The 16,068-nt window shown below is 44.9% G+C and overlaps 1 protein-coding gene across 2 annotated transcripts in view; it reads right to left on the bottom strand.

Moving 5' to 3' along the window:
* The window catches only part of CCBE1 (collagen and calcium binding EGF domains 1), a 295,390-nt gene that overhangs the window by 52,837 nt on the left and 226,485 nt on the right, over positions 1-16,068 (bottom strand). For both annotated transcript variants that reach the window (XM_063639432.1, XM_055297498.2), the window contains exons 4-5: positions 11,443-11,577; positions 8,706-8,858 (exon numbers count right to left, since the gene is read on the bottom strand). In XM_063639432.1, coding sequence (XP_063495502.1) covers positions 8,706-8,858; positions 11,443-11,577 — 288 coding nt within the window. The remainder of the gene's footprint in view (positions 1-8,705; positions 8,859-11,442; positions 11,578-16,068) is intronic.

The following is a 16,068-nucleotide window of genomic DNA, read 5'->3' as shown; positions in this document are numbered from 1 at the left end:
AGTGAGGATATCTGTTTAACAATTTTCAATTCATCTTTAAGAATCTAGCCCTGTTGAGGCCAGGCACGGTGGCTCACGCTTGTAATCCCAGCACTTTGGGAGGCCGAGGCGGGCGGATCACGAGGTCAGGAGATCGAGACCACACTGAAACCCCGTCTCTACTAAAAATACAAAAAATTAGCCAGGCGTGGTGGCGGGCGCTCAGCTACCAGAGAGGCTGAGGCAGGAGAATGGCGTGAACCCGGGAGGCGGAGCTTGCAGTGAGCCGAGATTGTGCCACTGCACTCCAGCCTGGGCGACAGAGCGAGACTCCGTCTCAAAAAAAAAAAAAAAAAAAAAAAAAAGAATCTAGCCCTGTTGGCAGAGCTGGGCCGCCATGAACAAAAGTTAAAAGCTCATGTTTCTGTCCAGTTTTACTTTTACATACTCAGTTAAATTTTCAAAGTGTTAATGTGATTAAGCAATTCGACAGCTTCATAAGATAAACCTCTTTACCAGATTCTCGACTATTTCATTTAGACCATGGAATGTTAGAACATATCTTTAGTTCAATCTCTTTTGTAGATAAGGAGAGTGAGATCCAGAGAGAGAAAGTAACTTGCCTTAGGTCTTTCAGATTGCTGTGTGAAGAGACCATGAACTCAACTGAGTCCCAACTGGCCGTTTTGGAGGGGTGGGTGCACGCAGTGAGCCTGCTATTGGGAATTCTGTTGAGAACACCTGAGAGCTACCTGCTGGCCAGGCTCCAGGGCAGAAGCTCTGCGGAGTGACCTGTTACATGCAAATTCCTGGGCTGTTTTCTGTTCCTTTGTGGAATTGTCAGAACACAGAGAATCAAGATTAACATTATCCAGAAGACTTGAAGCTCCTCTGACACAGAAGTACACAGCATGGTAGTAAGGAGAGTAGGCGCTGGTGGAGTTACATGATCAGAACTTGAATACTGATACTGCTAACTAGTACCTTTTAAACTGGACAAGTCATGGTTTCTGTGAATGCCCATTCTTTGAACGGTAAAAAGGTAACAGCACCTATCGCTTGGAGCTGCTACAAGGAGCCACTGATAAGATACATAGGTTCCCAGAACAGTGCCCAGCTTATGTTAAGAGCTCTATTCACAGTACTCATTTTTATGTTATTTATTGTCGGTATTACTATGATTCAGTTCTCTACAAAATTAGATATGTGGGGTTGGGACCTTACGTCACCCTTTCAATAGAGCTCTCAAGGGTTTAAAGATAAACAAGGACTCATACCTTTTGTATATGTAGACCTGGAACATAAAACCTACTCGGATTAGGGGTTCACATCCACCTTGTAATTTGTCTACAATAATGTCAACATGGAGCTACAAATAATCTCACATATGCGACATTAACAGTTTATTTAGAAATTGGGGTAGATATCGCTGCATGTTTTCAATCCTCTCAACTAATGCTGTGGTCACACTTCTGGGAAAAGCCTAGGATGGTATCACTTAAATTTTTTCTTCAACTTGTTCAGATTTTAAAGGTGCAATGTTATTGATTAGCCACATGGGGGCATGAAGCTCTAATTTTCCCTGAAGTTGACCAGGACGTCTATCCTAAGCATTAGAAGTTGTAATGCCTTAGATATCTTAGAAAAACCAAACAATGTTCCCGAAGTATTTTATATGGGCAGTGTTAGAAATGAATAAAGCATGTTTGTGTTTAAAAGTTGATCGTGCAGATTTGTGTTCTGGCTGTAATATCCAACCCCGGAGGCACATTACAATCACCTGGGGGGCTTTTAAAATATGAATCCTGCTGCACACCACCCGTCTGGGGATGGCAAGGCAACAGTATCAGCATTTTTAAAAAAGCTCCCCAGGTAATTGCAAGGTTGAGAACCGCTGATCTATGGATTAGTGGAGCTTGAAAGTAATATGAAACACCTGGCCATCTGACACTGACCTCTAACAAGTGATGCCAGGGGTCACAGTCACGTTATCAGAAAATAAACAAAAGTTGGAAAATAAAGACTGGCAAGCTAATTACTATGGAGCCAACATTTCCTTAATTTGTCTCCCTATTGAGGCTACAGACTCCCTGGGGTGACTAAACTGGCTCCGGCTATGTATTTTCAAAGAGAAAATCAAAGTGACTGAATGTCCATTAGCCAGACGGCTTGTCTCACTGAGCCCGGAGCCAGGGGATTGCAACCTCTCAAGCCTCAGAGGCAGGCCTGGGGCCACCCTCCCTTCTCTCCCCCTGGATTCCTAACAACCAGCTGAGGTTGTGTTTGATCTCAAATTCCTCCGATTGTAACAATACAGGCATTAGATAATGCAAAGTTGAAAAGGAAAACTGAGTAGGAAGAGATGATTTCAGATCACATGTGGTTATACTCAATAATCACTCTCAATTCATAAAAAAATGACCATAACAAAATATTGAGCTAATTAGTCCAAAACGGATGAAAATGCTTATCGGCTTCTGATGTTCCGGAATGTGGGACTCTTTTGGCCTGTGACATTTCTTATTGCTGAATTGAATGTTTGGATGTGTAATAATTAATCTTTTAGATATTTTGAGGAAAGTCCTCTGCTTAAAAGGTGTTGAGGCTGGGCATGTTTCTTAGATGGAGGACTAAGACATGTGGCATGGGCCAGGAGCTGTGGCTCACGCCTGTAATCCCAGCACATTGGGAGGTCAAGACAGGACTGAGATCGGGAGTTCGAGACCAGCCTGGCCAAGACGGTGAAACCCCATAAAATACAAAAATTTTTAGCCGGGCATGGTGGCACACATTTGTAATCCCAGCTACTTGGGAGGCTGAAGGATGGGAATCGCTTGAACCTGGGAGGCAGAGGTTGCAGTGAGCAGAGGTCGCGCCACTGCAGTCCAGCCTGGGCAACAGAGGGAGACTCCATTTCAAAAATAAATAAATAAATAAATAAAATAAAAATAAAAATAAATAAGAGGCCTGCACATGGAATCACAAGGCTTGTATCACTTACGCTAAATCACACCAAATTATGAAAAATATTTGAAAGGGCGAAAGGGTCTTCAAAGCTCATGTAGTTCAACCTTCTCATTTACAGATAAGGCAACTGAGGCCCAGAGACCTGCTCATTGTTGCTCAGTTAATACTGAACCAACTTTGCTTCTGTATTACTTCAAACTCCCAAGCCTAGGAACTTTCCACTGCATCACAGCTGTTAAAGAAATGATTCCCTTCCCCGCCACCACTGGCCCTTGCTGGGCCACACGGCTGAAGAATGGAGGTACTTTTTTTTTTTTTTTTTGCCGGAACCATCAAAGCCAGCCCCCACCTTCCCAGCAGTCCAATCTCTTGAATTATGACTTTAATGTTCAGGGCATACAATGGCCTGTCCTTTCTCATAATTTTAATTAGGTGTACGAATTGCTTCCCTCTACCCTTCTCTCTACCCTTGAGTTTCTCCCTCAGATATTCCTCATTACTGGTGTTTGAATTTTGTTTTACTAAAATATAAAATCAAATGCTAGTCCTCTGTGCATAGGTGATAAATTCAGTGGAGACAAATTACTGAAAATACTGTAGAAGGGTGCTTCTGGGGAGCACCCTTAGTGGAGTCATATCAGGTTTCCCTTTTAAAGACTATTTGCAATTGCTATATTTGGGGAAGGATGTCGATGGAAGAGAAAGAGGAGAGGATTCCTAGCCAAGTATAATCTTTTTTTTTTTTTTTGAGACAGAGTTTCGCCCTTGTTGCCCAGGCCAAGCGCAATGGTGTGATCTCGGCTCACTGCAACCTCCGCCTCCCAGGTTCAAGCGATTCTCCTGCCTTAGCCTCCCGAGTAGCTGGGATTACAGGCGCCTGCCACCACGCCCAGCTAATTTTTTGTATTTTTAGTAGAGATGGGGTTTCACCATATTGGCCAGGCTGGTCTTGAACTCCTGACCTCAGGTGTTCCGCCCGCCTCAGCCTCCCAAAGTGCTGGGATTATAGGCCTGAGCTACCATCCCCGGCTGCCAAGTGTCATCTTTTGCAATGAGTTTTGTATTACAGTAAGGCTCAGTGATATAACCAGCAGAATGCTCTTGATTAAACAGGACATCCCTCATTATAGTCACCTGTACTGTCTCTCAATATGGCAGAATGGAAGGTACTATCCCACTTCCATTCATCAGATGCCATGCAGTCTACAGAAAAGCACTCCCCTCTGGACTCTGGCTGCTTCATCTGCTGATATCAACATCCTTGCCTGAAAGTTGACCAGATGGCTTATTGTTCGGCCCCAGAGCTAAGATCTTTGATGCTAAGTTGATATTTTCTAAACTGTTTTTCAGGGTACCATCACTTGTGATGTGTTCGTAGGTTTCTTAATACTTTTGGGTTTAATCAAAGTTTTTTTTTTTTTTTTTTTTTTTTGAGACAGGGTGGAGTGCAGTGGTGCAATTATAACTCACTGCAGCCTCAACCTCCCGAGTTCAAGTGATCCTCCCACCTCAGCCTCCTGAGTAGCTGGGACTACAGGCATGTACCACCATGCTCAGCTAATTAAAAAAAAATTTTTAGTAGAGATGGGGTCTCACTATGTTGCCCAGGCTGGTCTCAAACTCTTAGGCTCAAATGATCCTCCCACTTTGGCCTCCCAAAGTGCTGAGATTACAGGTTTGAGCCACCAAACCTGACCTAATTTTTTTAAATGGCAATCTCTCTGGGCTTTTAGTGCATTCTAATTGTGAACCCTTAAGAAGTTGGTGCAGTGATGCACACTTCTCCAAACACCTGAACACAAGACCTTAAGAAAGATATGCTTATTAACAGCTCACAGGAACCCACAGGTCTGCAGAACATCATGTGGGGAAATGCTGTAGTAAACGGAGGAGATAAAATATGTCTTTAACGCAAATAATACTAGAGAAGGTACCAAAAAACATTGCAAAATAGATCCTCTAACATTACTACTGCTCAAGTATTTTTACGAATTCTTAGCCACAGAGGTCACACTGGTCATCACCTAAAAAGAATTCTTGATCTCTTGTACTTATCTGAAACTTTATTTCAAAAATTTTTAAGAAGCACATTTCATGTCTCACGGAAGAAAGAGGTGCACGTGGTTCCAGTGCTGACTTAGCAAGAGACTGCTAATTTCTGGGACCTTCCTTTTCCTTCGCCCTTTCCCGCCCTAGCCTGCCCCCAGCCCTTGCTGGGCCCACACTGCTGAAGGCTAGAGGCACAGGTGACTGTCTGTCACCAGGGCAGACCTTGTCATTGCGCTGTGACCCACAGCAATCACAGCTCACTGCAGCCTAGACCTCCTGGGTTCAAGTGATCCTCCCACCTCAGCCTCTTGAGTAGCTGGGACCCCAGGCATGTGCCACCACACCCAGCTAACTTTTTTGATTTTCTCTGACTTAGAGCCACCGCCAGGGCACCACATAGCAGGTCTATACACAGGGCTTGCTGCCTTGGGGACTGAAGAGGAATGTGGGTGGCGGATCTAGGAATTACTGCAGGAGGTGGAGGCTACCTGAGAGCAAAGCACAAATAAACTCAGCATTGAAAATCTGATACCAGTCTCTGGAAATTCCATCCCGCTTCTCTGGTCATTGCTAGTGATGGTTGGTCTCCCCGCAGGCCACTCTCCCTCAGCCGGCAGGAACTCCTTGTGGGCGGGGCCAGGTCCTATTATTTCTATACCCTAACATCGAATCTCAACCTGACCCCCAGCAGTATTGAGTTTGTTATTGGGGTCCCTGGTGGTTATGCTCAAGCATAAGCCTTGGTTGCTGGAGGCTGCCCTTCATGAGCATATCAGTGGGATTTCACCTGTAGATAAATGTGAGGCAAAGGGACAATGGACCTGCCAGGCTGGGCTGCCCACAACGCATGGGCTACCTGGCTCAGAGCATAGCTGAAAATCCAATGCCCAAAATGAAAAATTAGAAAGCTGCTTTCTTGTGACTGATTCTCAAGCAGGCCCCACACATTCATAGATCAGTGGCTAAATAGCTGCACCCTGTTTTTCAGTGAGATTCCTGTTTTCAGTAAAGGACATTATCTAGGAGGTAAGTTACACTTGCCTGCCCCTCCCCCACTGTCTCCACCATGGGACAAAACTCAGTGATTTTAATTTGGAATTTAAAAAGTAGTCAGGGCACAGTGGCTCATGCCTGTAATCCCAGTACTGTGGGAGGCCCAGAGGCCGGCGGATCACCTGAGGTCAAGGAGTTCGAGACCAGCCTGACCAACATGGCGAAACTACTAAAAATACAAAAATTAGCAGGGCGTGGTAGCTGGCACCTGTGATCCCAGGTACTTGGGAGGCTGAGGCAGGAGAGCCCCTTGAACCTGGGAGGCCGAGTTTGCAGTGAGTTGAGATTGCACCACTGCACTCCAGCACTCCAGCCTGGGCAACAGAACAAGACTCTGTCTCAAAAAAAAAAAAAAAAAAAAAAAAAAAAAAAGTGGTCTGTAAATGTTACTTTTCTCCTGTCAACCCATATGATCAACAAGCCCGTTTCCTCTGCCCTGTGAACACCTCTGGGCAGGCACGTGCCACATGCTTCAGGCTTTAAGAAGTGTCACCAAGTCCTCAAATTCACTCGAATGATTCAAATCACCCAATCCTAAGCTGGCTCCAAAGACTTATTTTGCATTTACTTCCGACATATGGCAGCTTCCTCGTGACTCAGCCCAGTTGCTCGTCAGAATTTCACTTTGTAGTTCTCCCTTGCGAGGCAGCGGAAGCTGGTCCTCAGCTGTTTGCTGTCCTCAGCTGATGGCTGCTGCCTTCTAGCCCTTTTTGAAGCTTGGGCTGCACCCAAGAATCACCACCTCCTGAGTGCCCAAACAGCTTTGGATTTTTCATCTCTGTGTTTCTGGGTATGGGTGATTTGTCCTAGGAGCCCCCAAGGAAGATTCAGGCCCAGCCAACCTCTCCCGACAGAGCTCCAGCCACCTTCCCTTCCCGAGGTAAGTAGAGAAGAGCTAAGCCCTAGTCTTGGGGAAGAGGACAGCAGCTTCCTGCGCTACAAGTTGTGGGTACAGGAGCTGGTGGCTGTGTGGCACCAGCCTCAGGCCCTCTAAGTGGCTGAGGGCTTTCTCCCCGGGGAACTGGTCCTGCCAGCCACTGTCAATGGAGTCCATTTTGCTTCAAAGTTCACCCTGGCTAGAAAGGTCCTTGACATTTAGGCTAAAATCCTACATTTTCATGGCTAGGCTGGCACTGACAACTTGGCAGAAGGACCAGAGTTTCTTCACACATGCATGTGGTGGTATTTTGATGATCAAGGCATTGCCTGAAGCATTGATATTAGTTTAGGGGCTCTCTCCTTTCTCTTTCTTCTCTCTTTCCTCTTCCCCCATCCCTCCCCTTTTCATCTCTGCCTCGTTCTTCTTTTTCCCTCCAAACTGAAATAAGGAAATAACCCAAACTTCGGGCTGATCATATGCTTGAGTGACCAGACATCTCAGTTGAATGTCGCTGACATAATGTAAATCAGCTTCTCAGCTCTGTGCTAAAGGCCCAGCTTTTAGAAATTTTCCAACTGCCTGTGGACTGATACTTCTGTGAAACACAAAGATGAACCACTACAAAAATAAGATGTAAAATGCAAGCATAAATTTTTGGATTTAAACAAAATTCCTCTGTCAGATTGATATGAAAATTTCTAAACACTCTCAATTTTTGTTTTTATCCAATTGTGAATCTTGCCTGTCCATAGACCATATTTTGAGTAGCATGGATACAGATTGTTTACCTTACATGGAGATGTTTCATATTTATATTTCAGCCCATTTTCTTTGGGAAAACACAGCGTTTCTGGCCTCTTCTCTGCTCTTCCAAGTTTGTCTAAACACATATCTAAGCTCTACTGATTTGTCCAAGAGCACACCACTTCAGCTTGTTGGAGAGCTTCCTCCAGTACACACTAGCTTACAACCCTTGAGCTAATGGGCATCACTCTTATTCTCCCTCTTTAGAAGGAGTTTGAACTTATATTCTTTTCCCTAGGTCCCATTTACAATTCGTATATGTGCCCCTTCCTGCCCACTTGTCTGCTTGTCCTCTGAGGTACCTCATTGTGCTCTTAAGTGAATATATAAAAATATATGTTATATATATATTACATATAACTACATATATATAAAATACATGATATGGTTTAGCTGTGTCCCCACCCAAATCTCATCTTGACTTATAGCTCCCATAATCCCCATGTGTCACAGCAGGGACCTGGTGGGAGGTAATTGAATCATGGGGGCAGGTCTTTCCGGTGCTGTTCTCATGACAGTGAATAAGTCTCAGAGATCTGATGATTTATTAATACAAAGGGCAGTTTCCCTGCACACGCTGTCTTGCCTGCCACCATGTAAGACGTGCCTTTGCTCCTCCTTTGCCTTCCACCATGATTGTGAGGCCTCCCCAGCCATATGGAACTGTGAGTTTTTTAAACCTCTTTTTCTTTATAAACTACCCAGTCTTGGGTATGTCTTTATCAGCAGTGTGAGAACAAACTCATACAATAAATAATTATGTATAATTACACGTAGGCACTTGGAAACTTTAGACATTAAACATAATGTGGCATACATTGTATATAAAATTATATAGCATAGAATTACATAAATATACTTATGTATACAATTATATAATCATATCTATATAATATATAAACCCCTAAACTGGTTATATATATAATATATAAAAATATGTAATTAGTGAGATATTTAGACTTGCCCTACTTACCAGTGTCATTGGGATATTTGTCTCCCCTGGTACACGTCTTCCCATCATCTTCCCGGATGTAGCCTTCCCGACACTCGCAGCGGTAGCTGCCCAAGGTATTGATGCAGATGTGGGCACACAGCGTCCCATTGCTGCTGGCACACTCATCAATATCTGGTTTGAACCAAATGTAGAGAATACTGAGTTTCTGAGAATTCACTTCTGATACAACAGATGACATTGGGCTTTGCCTCTCTGTTAATAACAACGAAGGACACTTGGGCCGACCTTGATCAGAGAAGCCTGGAATAAAGTAGGGAGCTAGAAATGTGGGCCATCCATAAAAACAGCACTTTTGGCCAAGTGGCCATTGTTACAGGCTGATCAGTGATGGGGTTCCTGGCTGTGGCTCTGCCACTCCCAAGTCATGTGTCTTAGACTGCTAGCCTTCAGAGATCTCACTTACAGAACAATGACAATAAAGCCTGCCCTAAACACTTCACAGGGCTACTTAGAAATGAGAATGAGATCACCAATGGCAACACTCAGAGAAGCAAACATTATAGAGATGATTTTTTGCGAGTGCCCTACTGTGCTGGGGATTTTTAAGTTTCCCTTTATGGTATAGGTTCCAAACAGCATGATGATGACCCACAGGTCACTTAGGAATGGCTCCTTCCCATTTAAAAGCCATGATGGCACCTGGGAAAAGATACTTCTAATAAAAGAAAATAGTCATAATGGGTCTAATGGAAAGAGTCTTCCCCAGGAAATTTCTGCCTTATCAAGAACCCAGACAGACCCCTCATGAGCTGTGGAAATGAGCCATGGGACCATCAAACAAGTCCCCATGAAGAGCCCATGTTAACTATGCACATCATGGACTTGCTCCCCTGCTGCATGGTGGAAAAAAAAATGTTTCCCACCATGAGGACAGTGGGAGGCCCAATTCCATTTCCTGCTCACTGGTTGAAGACCGTGGGTAGCAGTGGGTGGGAACCGTGGTATGCAGCCCCAGACTGTGCACATGTGCTGGGTAGACAGAGGCCAGCCCTGAACTTGAGGATGGCAACAACTTCCCAGCCACTCCCTGCACAAGCTGCCAGTGACCCAGTCCCTGTGTATCCTGACGGGAGGGTGGTCATCTGGACGCTCCCCTGGCAGTACCGACTATGTCACCTGTAGACCAGATGTTGCAGCTGCATCCTCCTCTGCAATTCCTCAGGCTCACTGCCTTTCCCCAGGTGTCCCTGCCCTAAACCTACATGTGCTGCTGCCTGTGCTTCCCAGAGAGAGAGAGAGAGGAGATGAAGTTGAAATCAGAGATAGAAATAGAACTCTTAGTAGAAGGCAAGTTCTGCTGGTCCCCAAACCCCCAAACAAAAAGAACAGGGGGCTGGGTGCGGTGGCTCATGCCTGTAATCCCAGCGCTTTGGGGGGCCAAGACAGGAAGCTGAGCCCAGGAATTCCAGGCCAGCCTGAGCAACATAGTAAAATCCCATCTCTATAAAATATGAACAAAATTAGCTGGGTGTAGTCACACATGTCTGTAGCTCCAGCTACTCAGGAGGCTCAGGTGGGAGGATCACAGGAGCATGGGAGGTCGAGGCTGCAGTGAGCCATGATCACACCACTGCACTCCAGCCTGGGCAACAGAGTGAGACCCTGTCTCAAAAATAAATGCATAAAGAATAGGGCACAGTAGCTGCTATAAAGTGAAGTAAGAGCCTTGTGCCTGGGACCTGAGCCTCATGGAATGGCCTGTACCTCTCTCCGCAGGAGAGGCCAGAGATCCCTGCTCCATTCACTTGGGAGTCACAATCCCATTCTCTGGCATTGTGGGGCACTATTCCCAAATGCTGGCAGGGAGCAACCAGAGGACCTACAGTTAGAACTTCTCAGAAATGGTGCTCCCTAGAGCCCCCGCTAGGGTAGAGAAAGAGGGATGCTTATGACAGCTGGTTTATCTTCCATGTAGATCTAACTGCTAGTCTCTGCAGTTCATCCTCTAGCTGATTCTTAAATCTCACCATGCTTAGGAATCATTAGAGGCATTGGTGTAAATATGCATGTCTGGACACACTCTCAGAGTTGTGATTCATTAGGTGTGGAGAAAAGGCCAGGATTTTTTTTTTTTTCCCTAAATGAGGACCCCAGATGTTTCTCGATTAGTTATGAACTGACCACACTTTCAGACATATGGTTCCAAAGGAAAATGAGCCATAAAGCTGCCTTAGAATCTCAAGGAGTGCACGGCTGGGACAGCCAGTTCGTGAGGGTGACAGTAAACAGGCTGGTGCCGTGGATGGTGCAGGCTCTGCTCAGCTGCAGCCCAGGTGGCTGGCTTCAGCTCCCTCTGACTTCCTCCCAACCTGTCTGCCATATGGCTACTTCCTTTTTTCCCCAATCATCTTCTAAGAGAATGTTTATTCTTATTTTGTTCTGTCTGCGTTTTTATGTTTCTGACCACTTATACTCTGTTTTACATTATTCTAGTTTATATCTGGGCATGTTCCCCTTCTCCTGCTCTTATGTCTCATTGCCAGTTAGGACCTTGCTGGTACCAAATCCCGGAAGAATTCCTTGGGCCTAATTGGTTTTAGTAACTGTGATGAAGGGCAGTGATAAGCTATCCCTAGGATAATATCAAACACAACTACATCCAACAAGTATGAGAACTGAAGGGTCCAACCAAGGACAGAACCATCTGAACAAGGCACATGTTCAGAAGCTGGAAACAAGCACATTCCCAACACACCCAGACAGTATGGCTTCTCCCGCTTCCGGTGTCTCTCCCGGTCATATCGGTATCCTGGATAACAAGTACACAGCACTCGGCCAAAGTTGTCCGTGCACTGCTGTTCACAGGGAGCCTCGGCACAAACGTCGTAATCTGAAAAAGCAAAGTGAGAGCTCACGTCAACTACAGGAGGAGGCGGAGTAACCTGGCCCTGGCCTGGAAAGGACTTTCTGGGCTGGGCTCTGCTCAAGGGCACGTGTGAAGTGTGGACAGATACACTTAGAGGGACAGGAACTCTTTAGCGCTGTGGGTCACCTTCTAACAGTACTGCAATGGGTAACTTACATGGCATCACACCACTCGTGATTTTTCCCCTAGGCCACCTAGTCATCCTTTGGTCTTTGTCACTATCCAGAGAGAAAAGACTCTTAAGAGGGCCAGCCTCTGTGGATTCCCTCGGGGGTGGGGGTGCTGTTTTGTCTTGTTCATCAACTGCTGTAGAGGCAGCTGACTCCACCCAGCAGAATACTAAACAAAGGCCAGCTGGGGTGACAGGCATTGGTGTCATCATATGGAAGGAAGGGCTGGAAGTCAGGCAGGCTCAGAGCAGTAGGAATGGGGCTTTGTGTATACATGTCTGGTCTCATGCTGCTAATACAGACATACCTGAGACTGGGTAATTTATAAAGGAAAGAGGTTTAATTGGCTCACAGTTCCACATAGCTGGGGAGGCATCACAATCATGGCTGAAAGTGAATAAGGAACAAAGCCGCTTCTTACATGGCAGCAGGCGACAGAGTGTGTGTGCAGGGGAACTCCCCATCAGATCTCGTGAGACTTACTGACTGTCATGAGAACACCATGGGAAAGACCCATCCCATGATTCAATTACATCCCACCAGGTCCCTCCCATGACACGAGGGAATTATGGGAGCTACAATTCAAGATGAGATTTGGGTGGGGACACAGCCAAACCATATCACTTTGTAATAGAAATGTGCCTGACTTATAAGAGAGCCAATGCTTATGTGTGTATACTGTATAAGTGTGCATCCTGGGGGGTTGATCTCTCATGCTGAGAAGGGGTTGGGTGAGTTCAAATGGCTAGAGGTCTCTTTCCAGCCCTCAGCCTGTGCAAACTGAGGTGGATACATGGCTACTCATAAAGAATTAGGGCATCTGCTCCTCTCAGTTCCTATAAACTGATATGTAATGACCCTCTGAAGGGACTTTGGCTCTAATACAGTAGCTCAGGCACAACACTGACTCCCAGACTGGAGCCAGCACCTCATTAATCCTTGCACTGTCTCCTCCAGGTGCTGACAGATAAACTATCCTTGGACAGAGTGAGTCTGGCTTTGCTCCACCACATATGAAGGTGAACGGGTGGGCTGTCAGCTCCTGATGCAGGGAGGGTTTGTGTGACAAGTACCGTGCCACACTCACGATGGCCTGGAAAGCTGCCCTTGTAAAATACTCCTTCCCATGATTGTGATTTCAGGCCTGCTTTGCCTGCATGGTGTTCTGACCAACCCTGCAAACTGTCTCTGGCTACATGTTTCATCCACTTGGCATCACCTCTAGGCCGCCAAGGTTCTGTGCTCTTTTTGTTGGAGAGCATGATCCTGGCATGACTGGCTCTGAGCTTTCCTGTTGGCTGTTACCACCATTCCGCAGCAGCTGGGAAGGGGAAGAAGGAGGCAGAGAGGCTGTCAAAGTGTTTGAGTTGATCACGGTGCCTAATAAGGCAGTTCCCTGTCTCTCCTACCATTTCTGCTTCCCTGAGGAACTGCTTTCAACTCTTCTGATTCTTTCTATATTCACTTTTGCATCTCTAAATAGCTGACTTGCATTGCTTCTTTATTTTTATTTTAAATCCTCTCTATTGACTTCCAGTAACACAAGAGATGCATTTAACTTTTTCATGGCCTCCTGTCTCCTCCAGTCACATCCGTAACTTCTTATTCCCTCCATCTGGCCAATACAGTTATGATGAAATTTTGGTGTGATAATTTTTAGTATTTGCACCATAATGACAACATAAAAGCTATTCTTTGCTGAGCCTGGAAGTATGCTTGAATTACTTATACCTTCTTGAAGACCTTTTGGTCTTCTTTGGAATTAAAAGAATTATCTTGTATATTTTTGGGGTGCCAGTTACTGAGCTTTCTCTCTTAACTTCAAACACCCACCTTCTTCTTCCATGGACTACTTTGTGACTTGGGCTCTGGAGACCACATTCCTCCTTTGTCAGTTGCCAGCCTCTTCGTTTCTGACAGTGACACACATAGAGACACAGACAGATACAGACAGGGAGGCTGGAAGAGGAAGAAAGGATATCTGCCTTTTTCTGTTTTGCTTCCTGGGCTTCCTATTCATGAAAGCCTAATATCAGCTTTTCTCTTCTATCCCACTAGCAGATTGTTTCAATAGCAGCTGCAAGCCGGGCATGGTGGCATGTGCCACCTCCAGAGGTTAAGGTAGGAGGCTGGCTTGAGGCCAGGAGTTCAAGACTAGCCTGGGCAACATAGTGAGCTCCTGTGTCTACCAAAAAGAAAACAGTAGCAGCAAAATCCAGCTTGTTTTTTTTCTAACACTTGCAAAATCAGCCTCACTGTATCCCATTTCAGAGATATCAGCACCAGCCAGCCATCTGGTAGCCCCTCCTCAAAGGTCTGGGTCTCTGATCCACTAGTAACTTCCTCTGAGTTCTGAGAAATAGGGCTTGCTAGTCAGTACCTCTTCCTCAGAGTTCTGGGCCCTCCAAACTTCGAAGTTTTCACTGGCCCAATATCTTCTCTTTGTTTCCCTAGCCTAGAGGCGGTAGCTGCTTCCTGCAGTTGTTACCTCAATGATACTTAGTTTTCCTTTGCATTTTTGGTTCTCAATTACTAGTTAGCAATTCTTCATATTAATTGCTTTCCGTTAAATAAGTGGTGAAGGCTCTGTTTCTGGACAACTTCAATCTACATATTCAGTTTTCTACAAATTGATCACTGATTCATCACCAGAGATAGCCTCAATTTTGCAAATCTCTTCTTATAGACATTTTTTCAAATTAATCTCAACTTGCTCTAATTAGGACTCTGTAGGTCTGCTGCACAGCAGCTACTACTCTTGGTCTTGAACTCCTCAAGTAATCCTCTTGTCTCAGCCTCCCAAAGTGCTGGGATTACCAGCACCACGCCCAGCCTATAGCTGCCTCCAGGAATGCGCATTCACCATGAACCCAGGATGCCCATCACCTCCCTCTCTCTTTTGTTGGATTCCTGTTTCCTGGATCTCACATGTATTAGTCTGTTCTCACACTGCTAATAAAGACATAGCTGAGACTGGGTAATTTATAAAGGAAAGAGGTTTAACTGACTCATAGATCCACATGACTGGGGAGGCCTTACAATCATGGAAGAAGGCACATGAGCAAAGTCATGTCTTACATGGTTGCAGAAAAGAGAGAGCTTGTGCAGGGGAACTCTCATTTATAAAACCATCAGATCTTGTGAGACTTATTCACTACCATGAGAACAGTATGGGGAAACTGCCCCCATGATTCAATTATCTCCACCTGGCCCTGCCCTTCACACATGGGGATTATTACAATTCGATGTGAGATTTGGGCGGGGACACAGCCAAACAATATATCCATGTCTTTCTCTCTTCCAGTTTACTCCCTCATTTTAGTGGAGAATATTCTCCAATGGCTTCCTGAAAAATGTCATAAAAGAGGTAAAAGTTTTGAGATCATGCATGTCTAAAATATACTTTATCAACCCTTATGATCACTACTGATAGTCCGTGTATATAATTCTAGGTTGGAAAACTTTGCCTCAGAATTTTGAAGGCATTGTTCCATTGTCTTCCAGCTTTTCAATGCTGCTGTAGGGAAGTCCTGTGAGATTCGAATTCTTGAGCTTTTGTATGAATCACATTTTTTTTCCTCTCTAAAAATTTTTAGGACTTATATGGTACCACTTCAATCTTTCGTAAACCCTTTTTTAAATCTGGAAATTAATATCCTTCAATTCTGAAGACTTTTTTTGAATTATATCTTTAAGAACTTACTCCCTCTGTGTGGAATTTTAAATTATTTGGATGTTGCATCCCCTGGACTTTATGTGTAATATTCTCATCTTTTCTTTCCTATTGTTCATTTCTTTGATCTCTTGCTCTCGTGCTTGGAAAACTTCCTCAATCTCGCCATCCAACCCTCCCATTATTCCCCCTGACTACTCACCTTCCAACCCTCCCACTATTTCCTCCCCCCACTACTAGTCTGCAGTGTCTTGTTCCTATGTTTATGTCCATGTGTGCACAATGTTTAGCTCCCACTTATAAGTGAGAACATGTGGTACTTGGTTTTCTCTTCCTATATTAGTTTGCTAAGGATTATAGCCTCTAGCTCCATCCATGTTTTTGCAAAAGATATGATTTCATTCTGTTTTATGACTGTGTAGTATTCCATGGTGTATATGTACCACATTTTCTTTATCCAATCCACTACTATGGGCACCTAGGCTGATTCCATGTCTTTGCCATCATGAATAGCATGGTGATGAACATAGAAGTACATGTGTCTTTTTGGTATAATGATCTATTTTCCTTTGAATATATACCACTGCTGGGCCAAATGGTAGTTTCCCTCTA

The sequence above is a fragment of the Symphalangus syndactylus genome, chromosome 1 (genome assembly GCF_028878055.3).
Source record: "Symphalangus syndactylus isolate Jambi chromosome 1, NHGRI_mSymSyn1-v2.1_pri, whole genome shotgun sequence".
NCBI classification, from domain to species: domain Eukaryota; kingdom Metazoa; phylum Chordata; class Mammalia; order Primates; family Hylobatidae; genus Symphalangus; species Symphalangus syndactylus.
Note: the sequence above shows the minus strand (reverse complement) of the source record. Positions and strands in the feature narration are given on the sequence as shown.